We start from the raw sequence: 25,006 nt of genomic DNA, 5'->3' as shown, positions 1-25,006 counted from the left end.
GGATATTCTTGAGCATGATGCTGAAGTGTTAGCAAATAACTCTTCAGAAAAATTGGTATTTTCTTTAAAAAAATCTGTACTAAAATAATTAATGAACTGAACTGGTAAGACAACTGCTAACCCTGTGCCACATACCAACTGATACAATATATGATCAGCCAAAAAGCCCAGGACCACTTCTGTAACCATGTGATTAACAAGCACTGCAGCTCGTCGAGACTGAGTGAAGGGGACAGTGTTTCACAGCTACTGCAGAGCTCAGCCTCTAATGTCAGACCATCTGTATGCAGTCAGCATTATGAGCCAAGCGGCAGCTCTTACACATGTCCCGTGTAGTTAAGACATCTGAACACCATTTAAGAAAAGCCGAACACAAGGGCACCCGCGCCCGACTTGTGTACATGTGGTAGCGTTGTCTTTATTTCAGCAATAGATCTCTTGTATCTCTTTAAAAAAAAATTATAAAAAGAAAATAATAATAAAATAAAAGTTAACTGCAACAGAAGGACAGATGGCCAAGGCAGCTTTTGAATAAAATACTGGCTGACATTCAAGATGAGACCAAAAACATGAGACACGGCTTTGTAGTTCTGATATCGAGGAGTGTAGAATTCTAACAGACTCATTGCCCCATGAATGTCAAAAAAAGAGAAAATAAATTAAGAAAAGAAAAACATAGTAAAATACGGTCAGCATCAGAACCTTCCAGTTCATTACATGGGAAAATTGATATATCATTCATTTTACGGTAAATTGTATTTTCTGTACTCCCAAAAAGAAAAAGAAAAATACTATTTGCATTTGGCATACAAATCTGCAGACTCCGTCTCAGGTGTCCCCTTCTCTCCAGACTACAAGCCGGGAGAGGTTATTAGGGAGATCTCCGGAGAATGTGGAATTTCCATGTCTACTCTCTGGGAGACCTCTGTGCACTATTAAAGGGGGAGGCTGGGAGAATGAGAAACAACGCCACAACAGGATCTCTCTTCCTGGATGCAGTGTAGCTACAGAGATGGACCAGGCCCAAAACCAGCCACTGTCCCACCTTCAAAAGAAAAAAAAAGAGAAGGAGAGAGGAAGAGAGAGAGAGATAGAAGAAAGAAAAAAGATTGCGTGGTCTGCTTAGTCCTCACTAGTGCTTTTGGCCCCAATGAGGGGAATACTCCCTTCATGGCATCTTTCTTAAGTACTTTTTTCTTTTTTTGGGGGATTTTTATTCTTTTTTTTTGAGCAAGCAGAATCCAGACTTTTCCATTCTCTGCCTGGTTTCCAGAGAGAAAAGGGAAAACAGTGTCTAAACTAGTGCCAGTTTTGAGGATGCTGTTGATCGTACGCGGCTATAAGTTTCTTTATATGTGCCAGTTTGTTGTGTAGATATTCACAGCGGTTCTTCTCTTGGCTATAGTTTGGATTAGTCTGCGAGGGGGAGGGAGAGAAAAAAAACTGTCAGAATTTGAAAAATAAATCTTAACCCCAGAAATGCTTAAAAGAGCAAGAAATTAGTGAAAAACATACCTTTTTTATTTTACGATACTCTTGGAGTATCTGATTGTGGATTGTCTGTTAAGAGAACACACCAAAAAAAGGCACATCAGTGGATCTGAATATAAATCAGTACTTGATAAGCAAAACAAGGCCTCGTTAATAATTCAAGAACAAGAAAAACACAATTAAATTAACATAAATACATTTTGTGTATCCATCAGTTAAATTGCATATTTAGGTTCATTCATTTATACACACACACTTATCTATATATTTATATAATGTATTATTCTATATTTTTCTTCTATATAATTGTATTCTTTTTATTGTATTATAATATAACTAAATCATACTATTTATACTACACTATTATATTGGTATACAGTATTATAGAATTTTTTTATATATTATTATTCTATGTTAAGCTGCTATATACTATATTACTACTCCTACTAGCCTATACTGTAATGCTATATTATCCTGTTATGCTAAACTGAAATATTATACTAAACTGTGCTATACTGTCTATTTATCTTTTCTTTGTACAACCTTTTGAAGTGAAATATATTAGTAGAACTCTTTTCATCATTCTGTAAAGAGTTCCATAGTTTGATACCTATAACCTATACCTATGACTTTTTAAGCACCTTGTAAAAAAATTTGGCTGTTTTCAAGGAATTCCAGGCCTCGACTTTTTTGGTAAAAAATCAAGCACTTTGAGCACTTCAAGGACCTTGTGCGAACCCCGATAATATCCACTCTGTTGTCTCTCGGGGGGACCCACCTTGTACTCTTCTGTTCCTTGCTGTAGCTGCTTGAGCTCAGAGTCCAGCACGGTGAACTGGCGAGTGATGCCCTCTATTCGGGCGTGCAGGCCCCGGTACTCACTGTACTCCAAGTTGAAGTCAGTCTTATAGCTCTGGCGCTGCTCCTGGGAGCCAATCACCATGTACTTCCTGTTCAGGAGATAAAGAGTACAAGAGTTTTTTTTATTGTGTTCAAAAACTATTTAGTACAATACACAGTTCTCAAGTAAGTAAACAATGACCTAGGGCTGGGGCGATTAATCAAGTTTCAATTGCGATTTTGGCTTCCCATGATCATGAAACCAAGATAATCAAAATAAACCCATTATTGTGCTACATGCCCGGTTGCTCTCATTTTGTCTTGCATTGTAAATGAAGCGCACCCTTCCTTCAGTAAGAACCCACCCCCCAAACAGTAGTTTCTGCTTGTGTTGAGAGGCAGGAGCCACGGCACATTTCTCCAGTTATTTTGAAATGTCTTTGGTAACTTGTACAAGACGACAGAAAGGCAGCCTTTGGTGGCAAAGAAAGGTAAAACAAATTCAGTCGTCATCATATGATGCTCTCAAATCAATAGGTATGCATGTTTAATAATCGTGATTCAAATGTTTGCCATAATTGAGCAGCCCTACAATGACCTACTAAAACATTTTCAAATTCAGTACAGGGACATTGATCAGGAGATAATACACATTGTAGTAGAGAATTCTGACAGACTTTATATACGGTATATATATATGATATTATTATATATTTAAAAAAATTATAAACAAATGTCAGTGAGAACAGTGATTCAACCATATACACTCCAAATCATGTTGCTACAGAACAGGCATGCGCTATAATGAGCATCTGCCTTGTTTTATGTGAAGCCTCTGCAACTAGTAGACGCAAAGAAGAACCATACCCGTCATTTCAGATGACATCAAGACGGTAGTGTCTGCAGAATCACGTAGCTTTAGAAGACAGAAGTACTTACGTTAAATAGTCTGCCAACTCAGATGATGAAGGAATACTGGTATTGTTGCACATTCCATTCAGATCTGGGGGGAAAACAATGAAACAAGGTTGCATAGTTAGAAATCTTCATTTCAACGTTTGTTGCTACATTTCTGAGTGGATACTGGATAACATTTGTCATTCTTTAGATGAGTCTTTATTTTGGGACCTTTGTTCAACCAGGTCCACATACTGTATATACACACTGTGTGGCTGTGTAGGTGGTTGTAGGTAATGTAATGTTACATTTGTAGTGTTCTCATGACAATGCACTTCAGTGCTACTTCGCACTCTGGTTAGGTGCCAACTTGTAGTTGTGCAATGACGATACATTTAATCTAAATCTGATCCAATGATGCGTCACGCCAACTAATATGGCACAATGCCACGGCTCATTGGTCACGGTTGTCATTTAAAGATAATCATCTGCTAGTTGATTACAATCACCAGTTGCTTACCGGTGCCTGCTATGGAATACTATGAATAGGGTTCCCCATTTTAGAAGTGATAAATTGATTACGGCCATGAGCTTTGATTATTACTCACACTAATGAGTCGTTACACTTGTGATGACACTGAACATTTGTTCATATAGTCAATTCCAATACTTAAGAGGACCTGCTCTAATGTTACACCATTTCTTCCTCTGCGCCACCTGGAAACGCCTAATTGTCAAGAGGTACGACGGGTTGTAAGTAGTGATACATACTTTACTGTCCAGTCAGTTATGACAGGTTGTGAGTAGTGGTACATACTCTACTGTCCAGGCAGTTATGACAGGTTGTAAGTAGTGATACATACTTTACTGTCCAGTCAGTTATGACTAGGGATGCACCGAATATTCAGCCACCGAAACATATTGGCCGAAAATGGATAAAAAAGGCCCTTTCGGCTTTTGGACGAAATGTCACAGAATGTCAAAGAACAGGGTTACGTTCGTAACCTAACGTGTTGTTGTGACGACGTAATCAAAACGCGGCTACAAGCACGGCGATACTCCCTAATATTCCAGCCATTTTCCTTGTCACCACATGCACTTCTCGCTCGCCCGTACTGTTCTAACTGTCTGCGTCTTGATCAGACATTCATCATTCGACATTCAACATTCATCATTATGAATAGAAAATGGGGGACCCTGATGTAAACAAGACGAAAGTATTTTTCTGGTCTGCATCCCCTTAACAATTGTGTGTATTGAGCTGTACTGTACCCATTCTGCAATCTGTTAATTAAAAATGTCAATCAATCAATCACATTCACCCAACATCAACGTTATCAGTGCTCCGCCGCTCCATCACTCAGGCTCAGGTTACACGCACTAGCTGCGTTAGCTAGCCGCCACACACTTCAGCCCCAACTGTAGCCGGCAAAAAAATCTTGGTCCAATCATAACAACCCAGTGGTGGCCTGTGAATTAGGAGTGCTGAATACATTTCTATGGACCCATAATAGTGATTATTAATATTATTTAAGTTAAGTTTAGCCATAATCATGTATTTTGCCATAATCAGGTAGCTGAACAACATTGGTAAAAAATAAATACATTATATATATTTATATTAATCATATTCGGCCTTTCATCATTCGGTTTTCGGCCAACTGTTTCCTATTTTCGGTATTCGGTTTCGGCCAAGAATTTCCCATTCCGTGCATCCCTAGTTATGACAGGTTGGATAAGATTCAAATGTATCGTCATTGTACAGCAGAAGTACAGTAACAGTACAACAAAAATAAGTTCTAATCTAACCAGAGTGCAAGGTAACAGTAAAGAGCATAACAATATACAGGAGTGTAATATACAGTGTATATACAGTAATATACAGTGTAACAAGTGATTATATATATATATATATATATATATATATATATATATATATATATATATATATATTAGTGCTGTCAGGCGATAAAAAAATGTATCTAATTAATTACAGGATTTGTAATTAATTAATCTAATTAATTGCATTTTTATCGCATAACCATTTTATGCCTGATATTCTATATTCTATAATCATATTTCAAATGGCATGTGTCCGGATGGCAGAATTCAGTACTGTATCTACAAAACCTTCCGTTTAATCATCTTCCATCTATTAATTTGCTTAGATTTGTCAGGTCTGGTCAATTTGAGCATAGTGTTATTCACAGTCAAAAAAAAAATAAAATGTAATTGATATTCTCATTTGGTTCATTACAATTTACTCAAGCCTAGTAACAGACACAATACAGTCCCTGAGATCCCTAGAATCAGATACCAAGAACATGCAAATGGACCATATAAAAAAAAAAGTCTGTAAATGTGTATTCTACGTTCTTATAGAATTAATGATACATTTTTTTTTGTAATTAATTTTGAGTACATTTTCATAACGCAATAATTTGCTGTGTAATTAATTAATCTAATTAACGCAATAAACTGACAGCCCTAATATATATATATATTAGGGCTGTCAGTTTATTGCGTTAATTAGAGGAAGCAGAAGCGAAACGCGTTGTGCAATAAAAAAGCAAAAACCAGTCCTGAGGAGTGTGCGGTCCCTTCTTTCTTTTTGAAGGTTTTCTCCTTTTAGTTATACATCTCTCTTGCGCTGACCTGCACCTCCAGTCGGGGTCCAACTAGATGTGCACAAGTCTTATTTAGTTTAATATCTATATATCTATATCTATATCTATATCTATCTATCTATCTATCTATCTATATATAACAAAGCTACAGAGTAAATATGTTAATCTCATATCTGTACAGTATTATTTTGTAGTGATACAAGTAGGATATAAATATACTATGGTAGTAAGCCATACTGGCCAGCGGTACAACTAATGAAAGTAGGTATGGGATATATACAGATATAGTATACAGAATATATATATATATATATTAGGGATGTCCGATATTATCGCCCTACCGATATTATCGGCCGATATTGGCATTACAATGTGATATCGGAAATTATCGGTATCGGTTAAAAAAATATATATATATATTATTATTATTATTTTTTTTTAAATTTATTGAACCTTTATTTACCCAGGCAAACAAGTAAGAACCCATTATGGTTTTTCTTTATTGTCAAAAGTATGCACAATGTTGTGTTAATTCCACAACAAGAGATATGTAATTATTATTCCGTTTTTTGGGGGGGGGGGAAACCCTGCATATATCGGTATCGGTTGATATCGGTATCGGAAATGAAGAGTTGGACAATATCGGTATAGGTAAAAAAGCCAATATCGAGCATCCCTAATATATATATATATAATAAAATATATATATACTTACAGGTAAGTAGTGATACATACTCTACAGTCAAAAGATTAACTCAAGTAAAGGAAGAAGAACAGGTGTGTGTGTAATGTATGACTGTGTATGACTGTGTGTATGACTGTGTGTGTATGACTCAGTGTGTGTATGACTCAGTGTGTGTATGACTGTGTGTGTATGACTCCATGTGTGTATGACTGTAAGCGTGCGTGTGTTTGTTTACCTGTGCTTCTGTGTGGAATACTACTGCTCTTCAGGTTCTCAGGGCTGGAGCTGATCTCCAAGGTCCTTTTAGGCTCATTGACATGCTCCTCAGCCCCCTTCCTCTCCCTCTCCCTTTCCCTTTCCCTCTCCTTGGTCTTATCCTTGTCTTTATGTTTTTTGGACTTCTTCTTGGACTTGCCGTGCAGGGACAGGGAACTCTTGTCCCGGGGCCCGTCTAGGGCCGTGTGCCTGGGGGACAAGGTGCCGATGCTGGGCACAGTGAGTGCCGTGGGCCCGGAGAAGACGAAGGGCGTCTGGCTGAGTCTCTCCGACACGGCGGCCTCCTGGCTCTCACCGTCCCGGCCATTGTGGCTAGAGTCATTGCTGACGTCCGACAGCGGGTCGAAGGGACGAGGGATGTCCAGCAGGGGGAGCTGCTGGGAGCTGGACGTCACGCTGGTGTCCGACACGGACACCGCCGTTGCCACCGCCTGGGCTCCGCTCGCCTCTCTCCCATTGGAGGAGCTCAGCTTGCCGTTGATTGGCCCAGCTGCTGCCTTGCTGGCGAGGTGCGATATCCTGGGCTTCTTGTTGGCAAGAGGGTCGATGAACTCTCCGGCAGGCCGTTTCTGGCACAAAAAAGCAGCAGCGTTATGAGCCAAGCACAGAACAGGGTTCAATGTGAACTCGTTTGACCTTGGAACGAGTCGGAAATAAATAGTGATGTGCATTATTAATATATGATATTAAGTCTTAGTCATTCACAGTGGAACTCGACTGTCGGAGATAACAAATATGGTCTAGACTGTGGAGGGTAGAGAGCACTGTGGTGCATTTAAAATATTACATTCTGTTAATTAAAACAGCAGAAAAAAGGAGACTGGGGACTGTTCATTTTGAGGAGGCTGAGAGCGAGAGAGAGAGAGCGAGAGAGCGAGAGAGAGAGCGAGAGAGAGAGAGAGAGAGAGAGAATCTGTAGTCTCAGTGACGCTGAGCCTATGATGACCATGCCCTTTCTACACAATACCAGGGATTATATTACAGACAGGCCCTGTGTGACCCGGCCCACACTAACGACTTTGGGAGTGGCTGACCTAATCAGTGTGTGGTTGGCTGCCCTGACAGGAAGCCTTAGGGTTCTGAAATAACAGCAGGGCCCAGAGTTTGGCCCTACACGGGTCCTTAACCTGTTTGCTTTGGCAGCACTCGCTGACCAGTCTTTCACCAAACCAAGGCCCGACTGTCCACACATACAGATAACCTGCTGGGCAAGTTTAGTTTACACCAGGGCTCCAAAATGATTTCCCCCGAAATCAGGCAAGAGCTCGACTTTTTGTGTGTGCGTGTAGTGTGGTGTGTATGTGTATGTGTATGTGTATGTGTATGTGTATGTGTATGTGTGTGTGTGTGTGTGTGTGTGTGTGTGTGTGTGTGTGAATGAGTACTGAGAGAGGGAGCGGAGGGGACGGGACATGAGGTGTCTGAGGTGAGCCTAACCCTAACCCCCGAGAGGAAGGAGCTAATAATAAAGTAGAGGAGCTCCTCCTGCTGCCTATAATGGGACTGTAAACACTGCAGCCAAGTGTTGAGCAGAGGAGGAGAGGAGGAGGAGGAGGAGCAGGGGAAGGAATAAGAAGAGGGGGAGTAGATGGAATGGAAAGGGAAAAAAATAATGTAAGAGCTCCATGGCCCAATTGGGCAGAGGTGGTGAGGTGAACAGATGAATGAGTTTGCTGAATCCCAGGTAAATGTTTACCTCTTTTCACACCAACACAGTTACCTGGGATTAACCCGCATCAGGTGTCCTCATAAGTGGCTCATTCCCAGGACTACAACCCAGGTAAGAGCAGAGTTGCGACACAGGTCCTACCTGGATCGGCTTTGTGACAATGTGTTTATGGTCGACCTGCGGTCAGAGAGTGTGCTCCCTTGGCTTTGGTTACGATGCACCTCGTGCGACATGACATGCTATAAAAGCTTGGTATTCATATTGATGCCAGAAGGAAGTTGCACACTGTAAATAGTTGTGTGAGACTTTAATTTGGTGAGTCAATAAAATGTTAGCCAGGGCTCACCTGAGACGGGGAGCTGCTGGCGGGCTCTTTGGGCTCTTTTGGGCTCACTGGGTTCTCTGCTGGAGGGGCCTGGGTCTGGGCCGGGGTCTGGGTCTGGGTCTGGCACAGTTTCCTAAGCGGAACACACAAAACACCAAGGATTGCTATGCTTGTTCATACATTTCACTTTAGATTAATCTTGTGTTTGTATCCTCCCCTGTTGCTCAGATTGGGGGTGAAAAAGACACCATTTCGATTTTTGTGACCGATTTCCTATTTGCTTGAAAATCAACTTGAAAAGATGAAAATGCCACCCTTCTGTAATGACCAGGCAAGACACATTCCAAGAATACCTGAAAAATACTTCAAAGTATCCAACACAGCCATGACTTCAAGATTAGACGTCTGTCCGACCAGCACCACATGACTATCAGAGGTCATGATCTTAAATTACATTCCGTTCTTTCCCTTTTGATAAACGCACAAACGCATCAATTGCATCATGTTGCACACAAGCCTGACCTGCTTTTCTATATGTGTAAGAGTTCCCTGCCTAATCTGTCACAAAATGTCAGTATGTAAAGCTATCAAAGATGCACATACCTTAGGTACCCTCAACAAACCAAGAGTCCGGACAATCTAAGGCTAGGCATAAGTAATGTGCAGTGCATCACGCCGAACACGACTTTAGATGTCAAAGAAATATGGAGAATATTTGAAAGAATATTTGGCTATTACTGCTTAGTACGTTGCTTGAAGCCGAAGGCTACAGTCACAGTGTTGAGTATAAATTATAATTTGACACATCAACTGAACTCTCACTTGCCCCTCTAATCCCGACTTTGACTTTAGTTTGCCTCATCTCGCTAGCAATGTTGTGCTCAGTGCATGTGCTCCTTGGTTTTTCAACCCAAGTAACAGACCATTAGGTGTTGCTTCAAAATAGTATTCCACTCACGACGCACAATTTATGTGTTCTGGCTGAGAGAAAAGGGTCAACAGATGGAGTGTTTGGCATACATTTAATATGCTAAATACAACAGTCAAAACCAGCTCATTGTGGCCCACTGGTAGGTTGACGTATTATAATTTGGGAGGTAAGTGGTTGCATGCACTGCACACCAAAGTCATTAAGAAATGGCCTATGGACTTGGAGATGATGAGAGCTGAAGACACTCATGGCCCAGTGCACTGTCAGCAGGGGGCAGTGGGATACAGTAAGTCTGTTTAAAGCCCCACCCCTAATCGAGGGGGGAGTGGGGGGGGGGGGGGGGCGTGACGAGGATCAGTGTGCATCCATCGGGTGAGGGGATTGGTGGTACAGACAGGCAGTCAGACAGACCTGGGCAGTGCTCACAGTCGAGGGGGAGTTGAAAAGCCAGTGAGCGAGCCGAGAAAACTGTCAACTAGGGCTGACCCGACTAGTCGATCGAAAGGAGCCGTCGAATGCTCTCTTAGTCGGCCTCTTAGTCGAATGCAAAAAATATATATATAATAAAATATATATATATTTTTTTGGATCATTCTTTCCAAAAGCAAAGAGGCCTAGAAGCGTGGCTAACGCTAATGGCGCGCATACCAGCGAGGCTAACTGCCTAAAAAAACAGGCACAGAGTCACTGAAAGAGAATTTCACCCGTCTAATGAACACACTAGATAGACATATCAAGATGTATCCATCAGTGGACCAATTGCATGCTTTCGCAGGACAAGAAGTTCCTTCAGACATTAAGCACCCCCCCACAGGGGGGGTAGTCGACTACCAGTCGACTATCGGCTAATTTTGGCCATTCAAAGTCGACTATACAAATCCTTAGTCGGGGACAGGCCTACTGTCAACTAGCCAGACAGACGGACAGTCAGTAACCCAGTCAGGAGCTAGAGCAAGAGCTAGGAACCAGCCAGCAGACAGATATGGCTGGACCTTGGACCAGTGCCACCTCACACATGGATCAGCATGTGCTAGAACAGTGTTGCATCACTGGCCTTTCAATAATTTTGCTGCGCTACTCTTGTGTGACGGACTGCTGCAGCTCAAATTCAGGGGAGGTGCGGTTTGGTGGGAGGCTATGGATGTTGGTCAGCTGATAAACAAACCAACAGGGTTCAAAGTACAGGCAGGCACACGAACACACTGCATGTATGTTACATACACACCCACAGAGGTGGCATGTATGTGCCAAAACACACACAAACGCATGCACACAAACATACACACACAAACACACAGTAGAATACTCTAGTTGTCGCAAGTGTCCATCGGACCATCGCTGGAATAAAAGCAAGTCAAATGTGTATTATTCCAGCAAACGGCATCCAAAACATTTTGCGTCCTCAGAAAACCCAAACTGAGCTTGGAGCATTTGTGGCTGATCTATATATAGGCTTTTCCTTACTGCCCAGTGCCCCAGATCTTTGGAAACCACATTTTATCCACCGGGGGGGGGGCAGCATCTCATGCAGTCAACAAAAACAATACTTAGAATAGATACACATAGAGCTCATAGACTTTCCTGAAGACAGAGACCGATACCTGCTGTGACTCTACGAAAAACAGGTGGTAAAAAAAATTATTAAACAAAAAACATTATTCCATACTCAAGTTATATATAATTCATAATTTCAAGGACGATGTATTTTCAAATACACAGGACCTTACAGTATGTAAAATATCCCTTATGCTCAAAAGTTGAGCACTTTGAAATCTTACTTGGATGTTAAAGAATTACGGTAGGTTAAGTGTGGATTTTATTGGTTTTTAAAGGGGCCGTTTTCGAGTTAATATATAGGTCTCTGACTTATCAGTTAGTCAGTAATTGAATTATTTTGCTGAAAATACCTGTACAATACAATACAATACTCTGTACAGTATCACACACTCAACACTACAGTACAACCTCCATCATCAACAACAATCATTTGATAAAAAAATATCCAACTGAGTTTTCTTGTCAACAGCTCGCTTATGTTTATAATCACATCGTCATCACAGCTGAATCAATTTCTATCACCACATTCTTTGTTCTCTCAATGTTTACATCCCATCTTCACTTTCGGTTTTGGTGAAGTTGTACCACCGGCCACCTTTAATTGACAGGCTTGTTCGATTTCGAGGAATATCCTATAGACAAATCAAATAGATGTTTGTTTACACGCCTAACCGTCTGTAGTGTGGTAGTGAAAGGTTAATCTTCTGTAGTGTGGTCGTGAAAGGTTAACCTTCTGTAGTGTGGTAATGAAAGGTTAACCTTCTGTAGTGTGGTAGTGAAAGGGTTAACCTTCTGTAGTCTGATAGTGAAAGGTTAACCTTCTGTAGTGTTGTAGTGAAAGGGTTAACCTTCTGTAGTGTGGTAGTGAAAGGTTAACCTTCTGTAGTGTTGTAGAGAAAGGGTTAACCTTCTGTAGTGTGGTAGTGAAAGGGTTAACCTTCTGTAGTGTGGTAGTGAAAGGTTAACCGTCTGTAGTGTGGTAGTGAAAGGTTAACCTTCTGTAGTGTGGTAGTGAAAGGTTAACCTTCTGTAGTGTGGTAGTGAAAGGTTAACCTTCTGTAGTGTGGTAGTGAAAGGTTAACCTTCTGTAGTGTGGTAGTGAAAGGTTAACCTTCTGTAGTGTGGTAGTGAAAGGGTTAACCTTCTGTAGTGTGGTAGTGAAAGGGTTAAGAAGGACACACAAAGTGTTTGATAGAACACAGTGTCGTGCCTGTGAGCCGCCACTAGGGGCAGAGTGGCTAACTGAGTGAATGAATGAATGAACGTGTTAGTGACACTGCCGGTCTATGAGGTGCTTCACATCTAAAAACGAAATCCAACATTACCAGATAAATCTGGGCACCATAAGGTGGACTCAAGAGCCATGGGCCCTGACATTTCAGATGTAGGCAGATCAAAACTTCATTAAAAATGGAACGTAAATCCCCTGTTAAACTCCCCACGTACCGAACAAGGATTCTCTTGAGGAGTTGTTGGTCTCCCTCAGTGTAGCCTGGCCAGTCCTTCTGAATGTCCTTAAACAGAGAGTCCTTCAATGTGAAGGTGTTGTCTCTTGCATTCAGGTTCGCCACCTGGAAGGATGGGACACAAAGCACAAGGATGGGTTATGGAAATAAATCAGATTTGGATTTTAGAGTGTACAGATAATAATGACCCATTTACGTTAACAGTTCAAAGATAAACGGTTACTGAGGCACTTCACCGCCAGGGCTGTGTGAGTGTGCCCAAGTGCTGGGAGGCAGGGATGTAAATGGTTAACCGCCAGTACGTTTTGACCAACCAATCGTATCGGTTAAACAGGTCATTTCATAATGATGTGACCCTGTAAACAGAAAGCAATTTCTGTTGCGCGAAAACAAGAGCTGTATTGAAATGACTGGTGTGGTGTGCATTGCCAAAATATAAGAAATTATATTCATGCACACACCTGAATCTAGCAGCTCCCAGGCACTATCCTTCTCCCCAAAATGCACCAACTCGAAAACTAAACAGGTAAAACGACTATGCGCGGTGAATTGCTCAGTGGAACGTTTAATAAGAGGTCATTCTTAACGCGTAAGTGATTGGATTTGGCCAGATTAGTGATACATTAGGGGCAGTCTTAAAGGGATATTTCACCTTAGTAGAACTAGAAATCAGCAGTCATCTACAGTAAGTAAGCGACCACTGCTGTGCTGTCCCTGTCGTCCGCTGTCAACACCACCTTTCCTCCCAGGCGTCAGGCTCCTCATTCACTTCCATTCATTTTGGGGACCAAGTCTAAATAACATATTAAATTCTGAAGTATAAATCAGCAATATTATTCTGTGTAATATATCTTTCTGAGTCAAAGGGTACTTGTTCTTTTGAGCCAATATTGCCAAATTATGAGTATAGGAACTATTTCTCACTTGAGGTGTAGTTTGACCAATTGTCAACTTTTCATAAATGTTTAGAATCTTTCTTCCAGCAAGGCAGCAGGTAACCATGGTAACCACTCCCCAACATTCCGTGCAAAGATACACAGCACACTCAAACCTACAACAAATTGACCGGATCTTCTTTTATTTTCCAAAGGTCATAAATCTGTAAAGACACATCAAATGCCAAAACAAACACGGACCTTTGACTCAGAATTATTGCTTTATTGAAATCTACACAGCAGTAGTTTGTTTATACTTCAGAAGTATGATATTTAGACTAGCTCCTTAACCCTTTCACTGCCGCACTACCAAAACGGTTAACCCTTTCACTGCGACAATTCACAGAAGGTTAACCCTTTCACTGCCACACAACAGCAGGTTAACCTGACCGTCGGTTGTGTGATAGTAAAGGGTTAACCTTCTGTCGTGTGGCAGTGAAAGGGTTCAAATGAATGGAAGTGAATGAGGAGCCTGACACCTGGGAGGAATGGTGGCGTTGACAGCAGGGACACCAGTGGTGGCTAACTTACTTGTAGATGCAGTGCAAGACTGCAGATTCTTCTGTTCTACTGAAGTTCTACTGAAGTGAAATATCCCTTTAAACTACGGATATAAAAACTATTATTTCATAGACACAGATGTGCGTTCATTGGTTTATGGCAGATTTAAAGCTCATAAGTTAACCATTAATAACCGATTAATGAGGGTCTGTGACCAGTTCGAAAGATTCTAAATTCAAGTTATAGGCCTTAGAATTTGAAGGTATACCGTCATGGATGGTATGGATTTTTACAATACTGCCATCCACTTTATATAGATTGTGTAAATACAAAAAAATAATTTAATAGTACCATGACAATTATATTATAAAAGATAAAAAGACAAGTACTGTTATACCGTCAAAAACAAAAGAAAATGTGATATTTAGGCCATATTACCCAGCCCTGGTGTGTCCACATCTGAACTGTTGCTGTGTGTGTCTGTGTGTGTCTGTGTGTGTGTGTGTGTGTGTGTGTGTGTGTGTGTCTGTGTGTGTGTGTGTGTGCATGCGTGTGTCGGTGAGAGACCTGTTGCAGGTGGTTGTCCAGGCAGTCCTTGTCTAATTGCGAGAGGCCATCTTTCTGTAGCCTCAGGATGAGCTCTGGCTTCCTGTATGGCTTCAGGGCCAGCAGGTGTGTGAGGCGCTCTCGGAGCGGTCTCTGCTGCGCTGCGCTCTTCTTCATCGTGCTGCTGGAGATGATGACTGGCCGAGACGTCCGCCGGGATGGGGCAATGTCCGAAAGGCCAGGAGCCGGTTTCCGGATCTGAACCTTCTTTCCTGGGGGGGGGGGGGGGGGGGGGGGTTGATGTTAGCTGGATACCGTAGTTGGTTTTTGATGAAGAGATTAAATGGTATGACAACCACGGCCAATGAACTGTGACGTGTCATATTGTAGAGCAAACTCTCCTTCTCTCTCTCACTTATGCTGCCTTCAAATGGAACTTGTGATTTTGTGGTCTCAACATGGGAAGTTGAGTACACACGATATGCTTGGCGTTCAAGTGGTTAAAGTTGTGAGGACACCGTTGCTAGGCAACTGGGCGATGTGTCTTGAAGCCGCCAAGGCTACGATTTAGCTAACTAAACACATAGGCATAATGAAAAAGATGTGACTGTTGGGAATATCAACATTTCCCCAAGATTTCCCTCAGCTTTCCAAAGAGCAGTATTAAAAAACACAGCTATAATGATCATTCAAATTTGAAACAGTAATACTAACAATCAGGAATTTTACAATGGTTTATAGTAAAAACCGGTAATAGTTTCATCCCTAGTGGCAGGTAGATCTGGCAGTGGAATAAGCCGCTTCCTGCTTTACCAGCAAGACTGTTACCAAGGTGACGATGGCAGACGGTGGTGGACAAATTTGCAGATGAGTCATGCACCAGTCTTCATCACCACAGTGTCCAGCTCCGCACCCCCTCATTATGAACCACAATGTTAATCACATCCTCCCAGCCAGGTGACTCCAGTGGCAGCTCACAATGACCAGACTGTGACTAAGGCCAGGGCTCCAGACAAACCTTTTCCACTAGCAGCAGCGCTGGTGCTACCTACGGAGAAATCGAGTAGCACCAGCACAAGATTTAGCAGCACAGCTTAAATAGACATTCAGCACAACACGTTCATAGTTTTTTCTATTTCATAACCCCCCCCCCTTCCTTACCCCCTCCCTTTGTGTGTGTGTTGTATTAACCCTTTCACTGCTGCACTACCAAAACGGTTAACCCTTTCACTGCGGCGACACACAGAAGGTTAACCCTTTCACTGCCACACGACAGCCGGTTAACACAACCGTGATAGTAAAGGGTTAACCTTCTGTCGTGTGGCAGTGAAAGGGTTAAAATGGAATAAATGTGTATTTTATTTAGCAACGGTCCCTTGGCATCCAGGAGTTTGTGCCATTGCAGGAGGAATCTGTCCCTGCATATTTAATGCTTCATAGTGTTATTCTGCTTTTGCAGGAGGAATCTGTCCCTGCATATTTAATGCTTCATAGTGTTATTTAAACTTTAAATCAGCAGGCATTTGTGAGCCACCAGCAGCAAGCAGTTGCAGTTATGTATTCAAATGTGGTTCTCTGAGCAAGTTCAAGTTATTTGCTGTGGAAATCTAATGAGATTCAGTGGCATGAATGAGATTTCTATATTTTATAGTGCTTTGAAAATAGTCACGTTTACTGGCCTCCTTATTGCTGAGTAGGGCTGGATTACTACTTAATAAATCAGTATAAAAGGTCTTATCTAAAAAAGATAAAACCTATACACTATTTATTGTACTTTCATACAGCCATGCTTGTGGGAAAGACCCCTTTCTCTTTCTCAAGATCCCCTGCTGACTCGTCTAAATTGTAACTCGTAATTTTGGGACTGTGGCACAGAAGGGTCTGAATTGCTTTTGAGAAAGGAATCGATACGTTAATGCTGCTGGAGAGAAAGGAACATGCTCACTGGCTGACCGGATAGGCAGCTGGGCGAGAGCCACGTGTTGGTTAGCTGCATCTGTCTGTCTTCCTGTCCGTCTGTCTCCATCTCTCACAGACACACATCTCTCCCTCCCTTTGATGAACGAGAAACGAATGGGATAAAGAAATAAAAAATAAAATAAAATAAAGGCAGGTTGCACTGGTGCCGCTAGTTATAATTTTTAGTAGCACCATCTCAAAATGCAACTAAATAATAGCACTCTGGAGCCCTGACTAGAAGGTCCAGGTTGGATTCACAGATGAAACGATGAGACGGTTTGAATCACTGCTCACCAGTGAATCAACTGACATTCATCAACAAAAATGTGTATTCGTTTCTCTCTGGGCAATGAGGCCACAACAAGGGGCTCCTGTACTTCTCAACTGAGGTGGGAACACAATGTTTTTTACAAATAAAAAGGTCCACCGAGGTGATGCATCGTGCTCAGCACCGTCTCTCTGTTGTACCCCTGTGCTTCTGAATGGCATCCATGGCCTCAAGGAAGGAAAAGTAAAAGGCTGAAGTTCTCCCACTAGACAGGACCACACTGGGAGGCCGGCAAGGTGCGTGTGTGTGCACCTATATACACACACACACACGCATGCATTGTACATTACATGCTTGACTGAGGGAGACCGACCACCATCAAATCCAATAAAGTCCTGGTTACAGATGAGCCATGCTGGCAGTGGGCTGGCTCCCTGCCACGCCGCCACAAACCCAAACACCCCGTCTAGTCCGGTATAAGCCTGCTCACCAGGGGAGCAATGCTATGTTCTTATGGAAATATTTCTCTCCCACCGAGGCAGGGAGTCGGGGCTCAACCTGGCAGTTAAGGAGGTCTTACAGGGAAGAGTTCCTGAGTGAAAGTATAAAAAAGGTTTGATATGAGAACCATCAGGGATTAACACAGAGTAGTGAGTCTATCAACTATTCATATACATAGGATTTAAAAAGAGAGATGATACCTTTAGGTGTGAGAGAGAGACAGACTGAGACAGAGTGAGTGAGTGAGAGTGAGAGTGAGAGACAGAGCATCATTGTCTGTCATGCTCGTCCGCTGTGCCTCCTCACCTACGTATCTCTCCCCAGGCTCCTCACCTACGTATCTCCCCCCAGGCTCCTCACCTACGTATCTGCCCCCAGGCTCCTCACCTACGTATCTCCCCCCAGGCTCCTCACCTACGTATCTCCCCCCAGGCTTCTCACCTACGTATCTCCCCCCAGGCTCCTCACCTACGTATCTCCCCCCAGGCTCCTCACCTACGTATCTCCCCCCAGGCTTCTCACCTACGTATCTCCCCCCAGGCTTGATGACGATGGCTCCCCTGCTGCGGGTCTCCTCCTCGGCCTGAGCCATGCTCTGCCTGGCCTTCGTGTACGAGTCGTCCGTGGCACACACTGTGATCTTGTCCTGGATCCCAGCCAGACAGTCCAGCTGAATGCTCCCTTCACTGAAAACACAAGAGAGGATAGGGAGAGCCTCGAGGGAAATGTATACCTCCAAAAGACATGGTTTGTAGAGACCCTGGAGTCCTGGACTAATGTTTTGTTCTTTTCATTTGTGAAAAAAAAAGTTTGTCCAGTCCACTCCACACCCAATTCACGTGTAGGCCAACCTGTCCACTCGTCTGTGTGGAGGAGGGTTGTTTTGTTCCTGTACTACACCCATTTCCTCAGGGAGTGGAGAAGCGTGTGACTGGGTATGGCTGGGTATTGGCACAGATTCGATTTGATATGGATATTGATTAGGCTTGATGGTGCTGGTAATGCAGAAGGTTTCACTGTTTCCTCTGTAATCGTTTGGCATCAATGATAGCAGAGGGTGATTTTCTTTTTACGTTTGTTTGCTCCTAGTTTTGGCTCCAGTGCAGGTTGTAGCAGTAAAAAGGTTTTCTATGTTATTATTAGGGCTGGGAATCACCAGAGACCTCATGATTCAATTAGATTATGATTATTAGGGTTATGATTGGATTATTAAACGACATAATGTTTGATTTAATTCCACTCAATACAGTGTGATGTTAATCATTTCTACACCAGTTCACTGCATAATACCTTTAAGCATTTATAATGCCTTACTGTTGAGTTACTGTTACAGGGTTTAAATTAGTACTACACAATGTAAGAATTTGTGCACAATGTAGAATGACAAAATAGAATTACGATTATTACCTGTACATGTCATGAACCTTGTGGTTTGTGTTTTTTATTTTGGATTTATTTTTTAGTGTTTATCGCTTTATTCTACTGGGCAGTCCAGTAGAGAGAGAGAGAGAAAGAGGTGAAACGGGAGACAGAGTGGGGGGAAGACATTCGACAAATAACGACGGGTTCGGGAATCGAACCCGGGTCGGCCGTGCCGCGACTCAGCGCGTTATGTGGTTCGCCACTGGGGCGCCCTTGTTTGTGGTTTTTGAGGAAAATGTATTCCCATTTCTATCAAGCTGTGGTGGTAATGTTCTTACTGTGGTATCTTTATAATAAATTCTTAAAGTATTCATTAATAGGCCCAAAAAACATACTGTAGCTTAATTTAAACCATTCCATTCTAAACTATACAGTGTTGAGTCAAGGATGGACAAATTCAACATTATATAGGGCTTCTAGAGCCATTATTCTCCCCATTATTCTCTGGAAGTAATTATGAAGCCAAAGCCCTCTCAAATCAATTGATTAATAAACATGTTGATACAACCCACTGCCAGTGATTTAGCAGTCTAAAGTAATCAGGATAGATTTAGCCTACAGAATAATGTGCCAAATCAGTTTTGGATCGTGGGTCCCCTGGAAAAAAAGTTTGGAAAGCATCGATTTCTTTAGCTGTGCCTGTTCCCTCACTGATATGCAGTATGACAAAACACCCCGAGGGTATAACTGCCATTATTCTATTCTCCATCCAACTGTGGATTCCCACATCACGAGTCGCCGTTGCATCAAATCCCATTCATTCCTGCTTCTCGCCCCTCTCTTTTATGAGGCTTTGGCAGAGGATGAGATGGAGCTGGCAGCCCTCTTCGGTGGCTGGACTGTGTCGTTGGGTTTAGGGTGGAATTAGAGGCTGATCAGGGACCAGACAGGGATGTGGATGAACTCCAACTGAACTCTTATTACAGATAGGACAGTGGCGTCAGAAACGACACCACTCTCTCCTCTCCTTCCTCTGGTCATACCCTCTTCCTAGTTGTTCTGCTTCAACATGGACATCTGGTCCTGTGTGATTCATATGGTCAACATTTACATCAGAGGCCAGTGGGGTGGCAAATGTGTAGCGAAAGCACTGGACCAAATGGCGTCCAGTATATAGAGTAAAAGTCTCCATTCTGTTCATCAAGAATGTTTCAGAAGCATCTCACAAGAGAGATGTCTGGTAATTCAGCTACTGTATGGTAAACAAACAACTCCTCTGCCCGCAAGCAGCCTCATCAAGCTACACTCCCCAAACGTTATTGACTATTTTTACACTCAAAGTGAAGTCATGGTCCAAACTCAACGTGAAGTGGAGTGTGCGTATAATTACATTTGGGTGCCAGTAAGTGCTGAGAGTAATGAAGACGGAGGTGTGTGTGTGTGTTTACCTGGTGATATACTGCTGGATGCAGTCGAAGCTGCCCTGTGGGTTATCTCTGCCCACATTAGACAGGTAGAAAGTGAATGTTCGCAGCTCACTTGGATTTTCAGACCGTGGTATTGAGATCTTCTATTGGAAAGAGAGAAAATACACATTTAATAAAAAGAAATAAAGATTTCATAGTAAAGAGTATCCATACCATGCTCTTGATTTATTTTAACCTACTACTATGACATCAAACAATAACAAAAAGCAAGGCAAATAAACAAGACTGCTCAGCCTCTGACATAACTGAAAGCTTTAGTAGATCACAACACTTCATTTCTCTTCCCAGTGTTTTAGTACTAGAACCAAATGTCAGCTCTACAAAACCTAAGCTTCACTTGAAGCCGTGCCCTGAACAAGAAACTGGCACAGCTCAGAATCAGCCTCATTGCTCTCATTCCTGGCATCGAACTTCCCAGAAATCTGCCATGTCTTACCTTTGCCTACTTCTGGGAACCCCCACACTACTGTGTGCCTACCTGCTGTGTACCTACCTACTGTGTACCTACCTACCTACTGTGTGCCTACCCGCTGTGTGCTACCCAGCAGTGTGCTACCTACTGTGTGCCTACCCACTGTGTGCTACCCAGCAGTGTGCTACCTACTGTGTACCTACCCATTGTGTGCCTACCCGCTGTGTGCCTACCAGCAGTGTGCTACCTACTGTGTACCTACCCACTGTGTGCCACTGCCTACCAGCTGTGTGCCTACCCGCTGTGTACCTACCAGCAGTGTGCTACCCACTGTGTGCCTACCTACTGTGTGCCTACCTACTGTGTGTCTACCCACTATGTGCCTACCCACTATGTGCCTACCCACTATGTGCCTACCCACTGTGTGTCTACCTACTGTGTGTCTACCCGCTATGTGTCTACCCACTGTGTGTCTACCTACTGTGTGTCTACCCGCTATGTGCCTACCCACTATGTGCCTACCCACTGTGTGCCTACCCGCTATGTGCCTACCTACTGTGTGCCTACCTACTGTCTGTCTACCAGTTATGTGCCTACCTACTGTGTGTCTACCCGCTATGTGCCTACCCACTATGTGCCTACCTACTGTGTGCCTACCCACTGTGTGTCTACCCGCTATGTACCTACCTACTGTGTACCTACCCGCTATGTGCCTACCCACTGTGTGTCTACCCACTGTGTGTCTACCTACTATGTGCCTACCCACTGTGTGTCTACCCACTGTGTGTCTACCCGCTATGTGCCTACCCACTATGTGACTACCCGCTATGTGTCTACCCACTATGTGCCTACCCGCTATATGCCTACCTACTGTGTGCCTACCCGCTATATGCCTACCTACTGTGTGTCTACCCGCTATGTGCCTACCTACTGTGTGCCTACCCGCTATGTGCCTACCCACTGTGTGTCTACCTGCTATGTGCCTACCTACTGTGTGTCTTCCCGCTATGTGCCTACCTAGTGTACCTACCTACTGTGTACCTACCCGCTATGTGCCTACCCACTGTGTGTCTACCCGCTATGTGCCTACCTACTGTGTCTACCTACTGTGTGTCTACCCGCTATGTGCCTACCTACTGTGTGTCTACCCACTGTGTGTCTACCCGCTATGTGCCTACCTACTGTGTGTCTACCTACTGTGTGTCTACCCGCTATGTGCCTACCTACTGTGTGTCTACCCGCTATGTGCCTACCTACTGTGTGTCTACCTACTGTGTGTCTACCCGTATGCACTACTACTCCATGCACAGCAATGGTCTCTATTGTGTTTCCAAAGTGCGAGCAGGGGAACATGTTTATAGGTCTAAAGGGGCAAATGACTCGAGCTCCACAGAGTCTATTCCTCCCCGATAATTACCTTCCTCATACATTACAGGTGTTGAGGGAGTGAAATTACCCGCTACAGTCTAACGGTGCCACACCACAAGCCTCTAATCATTGGCCTTCACCGCAGCTGGCATGACAGTTGCCGGACGTTTCGTTTTTGTCTTTAAAAAAAGGGGGAAATAATTTGAGATGTCTCTCTATCCTATGACTTAAGTAACCAATGGCATGCAGATGTTGCATTTTCTTGTTAAAACACATCCTTGGGAGTCAAACGAGAAAATTCAGTCTGTTTTCTGTCAGACGGGTTATGGGCTGAAAGAGTTTTTTTTGGTGCAGTGCAAACAAGCGTGCCGATAATCTTCTTATGGTGGAGTGAAAGAAGGAGCCGACGACATACTGGGTGAGACAGAATATTACTCGTGTGTAATATCTCCCTACACCATAGGCCAGTAAATCATGTTTAGAAAATAAACCAACAAATAGTTTGTGTCTGGTTTCCTCGTGGTGGCGAGGTCGCCGGGATCGGGGGAGATGGTGCCGCCCTGAAGGAAAACACAAACAGCCCGCGTGCCACTCACACCGCCATGCACGGCGATAGGAATGCCACCCCCACTGTTGTGTTTTCCTTCAGTCATGACATGCTTCATCAGGGGGTGTGTCTTGGATGGGGATGTGGTGGGTATTGAAGTGTGGGGTGTTTGGGGGACTGGCTGTTGCCTTCGAGCAACACTGTACTTATTGTACTTGTTTTATGCCTATTCTTGTCTGCACGTTCTACGTTGCACTACTGTATGCAAATCTTATGCCCATTTTCATTGTATGCTATTTGCTGTGGGGCACTTCACACCATGTGTGAAAGGTGCTATATTATATTGTAAAAAATAAAAATTATGCATTGAAATGTCTAAGTCTCGATGACATTGAAAATGAGGGTGACCTCAATTGTCCTTTGAGAATAAATAAAGGTTTGAATTGAATGGTTTGAATTGAATTTGCAAAGTAAATGTTTGCATATACCAGGAATTTGTCCTCTGCGTTTAACCCATACTAACTATTTAAGAGCAGTGGGGCATCTATAGTCTGGGGACACAGGGACCAACCAGTTCCAACGCCAGTGCCTTGGTCAAAGGTAATGGCAGGAGTATGTACCTATAGCATGCATGTCTTGTATGGTGTGGGAGGAAACCAGAGTACCCGGAGGAAAGCCACCAGAGCGCAGGGAGGGAAAATTCAATGTATTGAATTTACAGTATTGAAAAGAGTATCTTAAGACTAGAACTGTGCATCACACTTAATCCAGGCTTCTATAGTAGTAAGATGATTTTGGGGACTCTAAGGCCCAGGTCCCCCTTGACCGTCTTAATTCACAACAAGCTGAAAGGCAAAAAAGCCAACCTAGTTCAGACTCTCAGCCTTTGACTCACTGCTGCTCCCCCAGCGCTGCCTGGAACCGACGTGCCGTCAGGCCGCTAGCAGTCCAGCTCTGTTTACCCAAAGGTCCTGAACACATGTGAAGCCTGCAGGTGGCCAACTATAAATAAACACCGTCTCTCTCTCTCTCTCTCTCTCTCTCTCTCTCTCTCTCTCTCTCTCTCTCTCTCTCTCTCCCCTGCCTTTCTGGAAGCCCTGTGTGCAGTGCACTCAGTTACATGAGACTCCGCCGGCTCCAGTAGGACACATAATGCTGCCTTCTGCTGCAGTCTCTCGTGTACCTCACACCCAACTCGCTTCCATATTTCAGTCGGCTCAGCTTATTGCTCTCAGCCCCAGAGTGACTTGCAACAAGCACACACACGTCAAGAAGGTCACCAATTAACAGAAAACAGTGCTGCACAAGAGGAGACACGTTTATAGGTAAATAGGCCAATTCTAGATAGTCCAGTCGTATCACTGTTGTACACATTATTCACTTGAGACTCTGGCGAAAATGACGTGGATTTGAAGACAAAGGACCACAATGTGTGCTATGATTATGATGATTCTGCTTCTGAGAGGAGAACAACAATGCAGGAAAAGAGTCATACTTCCTTAAAAGGCTTTGTTGAATATCCTCAATCAACACAGATACATGTACACAACTACACATACACACTTGTGTGGAAATAGGCTTCTCCAGGTCACACGTTGCAACTCTTGTCACCACAAGCGGTAATGGTGGCAGCTCACTATCAAATGATGACTTTCACTTCTTGTTTGTCTGGTGGGTTATAGAGTGTGACTGTAGAGTCAAATACAAGAATAATTTCCAATCATGACACAGCATAAGCGCGGTGTGTGTATTTTAAAAGAGGCAGGAAGAGCAGTAGCCTATGACCCCATTTCTGGCACACGCTTGTATATACTCATGGTCTCGCAGATGTACAGTACGCAAGCACAGACACACACTCACACACAGCAGAGAAGTTGAGTGGGTGAAAGCAAAGATGATTAAGAGGCAGAGGAACTGAAGGGCAAGGCACTGAAGAGTGACGCAGTCAATTGAGTTACAATGAAGAGGATGAGAGAGAGAGAGAGAGAGAGAGAGAGAGAGAGAGAGAGTCAAGTCAAGTCAAGAGTTTTATTTGTCACGGCATACAAGTATACAATGAAAGAGAGAGAGAGAGAGAGAGAGAGAGAGAGAGAGAGAGAGAGAGAGAGAGAGATGGACAGACATTTCACATAAGATGTAACATAGTATTACTGTGAACATTGAGCAAGAGATAAGAGTAACCAACAAAGTTACCCCACCCCCACTTCAAGATTAGGCTAGTGTTACAAAGTCTTGGTCTAATAACCGATTACATTGTACTATTAAGCACTGATGCCGTTCTAATAATCTATAGAAGCCAACAGCGAGTCTCCTGATGGGTGAGAGTCGGACTCAACAAGCATCATCCAGCTGTAGA

General features: G+C 43.2%; 1 protein-coding gene across 1 annotated transcript in view; it reads right to left on the bottom strand.

The window, feature by feature from the left end:
* Positions 1–393: 393 nt before the first annotated feature.
* The window catches only part of ell (elongation factor RNA polymerase II), a gene marked incomplete at its 5' end in the record, with an annotated part of 91,633 nt that continues 67,020 nt past the window's right edge, over positions 394–25,006 (bottom strand). Inside the window, 10 exons of the mRNA XM_084307349.1 lie at positions 394–1,416; positions 1,516–1,560; positions 2,270–2,441; positions 3,271–3,334; positions 6,776–7,385; positions 8,832–8,943; positions 12,745–12,869; positions 14,768–15,018; positions 17,997–18,160; positions 20,285–20,406. Of these exons, the coding sequence (XP_084163475.1) occupies positions 1,300–1,416; positions 1,516–1,560; positions 2,270–2,441; positions 3,271–3,334; positions 6,776–7,385; positions 8,832–8,943; positions 12,745–12,869; positions 14,768–15,018; positions 17,997–18,160; positions 20,285–20,406 (1,782 nt within the window). The 3' untranslated portion in view covers positions 394–1,299. The remainder of the gene's footprint in view (positions 1,417–1,515; positions 1,561–2,269; positions 2,442–3,270; positions 3,335–6,775; positions 7,386–8,831; positions 8,944–12,744; positions 12,870–14,767; positions 15,019–17,996; positions 18,161–20,284; positions 20,407–25,006) is intronic.

Source organism: Notolepis coatsorum, assembly GCF_963971535.1.
Source record: "Notolepis coatsorum genome assembly, chromosome: 2".
NCBI classification, from domain to species: Eukaryota; Metazoa; Chordata; class Actinopteri; order Aulopiformes; family Paralepididae; genus Notolepis; species Notolepis coatsorum.
Note: the sequence above shows the minus strand (reverse complement) of the source record. Positions and strands in the feature narration are given on the sequence as shown.